This window comes from Octopus bimaculoides, chromosome 4, assembly GCF_001194135.2.
Source record: "Octopus bimaculoides isolate UCB-OBI-ISO-001 chromosome 4, ASM119413v2, whole genome shotgun sequence".
Classification (NCBI taxonomy): Eukaryota; Metazoa; Mollusca; class Cephalopoda; order Octopoda; family Octopodidae; genus Octopus; species Octopus bimaculoides.
This window is the reverse complement of record NC_068984.1, coordinates 1,879,301-1,880,508: the sequence shown is the minus strand read 5'-3', so window position 1 is coordinate 1,880,508 and position 1,208 is coordinate 1,879,301. Positions and strand designations below refer to the sequence as shown.

Sequence of the window (1,208 nt, the reverse complement as noted above, 5' to 3'; positions counted from 1 at the left end):
ATACACACGTTTATATTTGCACATTAATATATATACATGTATGTGTGTGTGTGTGTGTGTGTGTGTGTGTGTGTGTGTGTGTGTGTGTGGACACATAACAAAGTATTAGGTACATATGTGTGTGTGTCTAAATGTATGTATTTATAAATGTATGTATGTATGTATTTATAAAACAGTAACCATCATATAGTTCTTAGTTTTATGAAGATTCTGCTGGAAATCAAACCAAAAAAGAAGAAAAACCATTTCCCATCGGTAGAATTGAGAGTCCATTATTCGTTTCACATATGGTAAGGATCGGGCCTGGCACTGTGCAATGATCTCTTGGATTTCTCTGACCTGTGAGAATATTCCGAGAAGCCGTCATGTTCGTGTTCTGACATAATTTTCGAGATGTTATCCTGTTGATCTGTAAATACGTCATAAAAAGAGAAATACATGAATATATATATATATTGGAATTCCTCACTGGGGCAGACATATTATGCTACAATATTGGGTAGGTAGTATTTGGGATGAATCATTTTGCTAATAACAACACAAATGCTGGTATTGTTTCGCTTCCTTTTAATAATTATTAGTCAATCAATTAGTCAAACAGATCAATCAGCCATTTAAATAACTGATTACTTTGTTAAGTAATTTAAGAAGAGTAATAAAAAGAAGTAGAATACGTCCACTGCGTGCATCTTATTTGCACAATGACCACTCCCAAGATATAACAACATTTGTTTCAACACATGATTTCAAATCAAGAATCTTGCAAAACAAGAATAAAAATGAAATATATAAATACATATGTGGGGAGTGAACTCCGGACATTAAGACTTCTGTCAGTTTCGAAACTCCTATTATATCGCTTGTTTTCTTCATGCCGTCCGGCTATGTAGGGGGCACTGGTATACGAAATCAGTAGCAACAGAAAACGCTGGCTGGTGTGTTTATATCCAGAAGAACGAGTGTACGTATAGGCAACAAAATCAACTGAAATAAGCCTATAAATGGGAGACTGGAGATCGCTGCAGGGGAGTTGCATCTCTTCTCGTAAAAACAGACAGCACTCATCAATGTACACATATATGCTCACACATTCACGCATACTTACGAAAACAGACACACACTTGTATACACTCATCTAGAGAGAGAGAGAGAGAGAGAGAGAGAGAGAGAGAGAGAGAGAGAGAGAGAGAGAGAGAGAGAGAGAGAGA

The 1,208-nt window shown here is 36.3% G+C and overlaps 1 protein-coding gene across 3 annotated transcripts in view; it reads right to left on the bottom strand.

Moving 5' to 3' along the window:
• Positions 1–9: 9 nt before the first annotated feature.
• The window catches only part of LOC106869043 (LHFPL tetraspan subfamily member 3 protein), a 21,442-nt gene continuing 20,243 nt past the window's right edge, over positions 10–1,208 (bottom strand). For all 3 annotated transcript variants that reach the window (XM_014914551.2, XM_014914552.2, XM_052966855.1), the window contains exon 4: positions 10–409. In XM_014914551.2, coding sequence (XP_014770037.1) covers positions 282–409 — 128 coding nt within the window. In that variant the 3' untranslated portion in view covers positions 10–281. The remainder of the gene's footprint in view (positions 410–1,208) is intronic.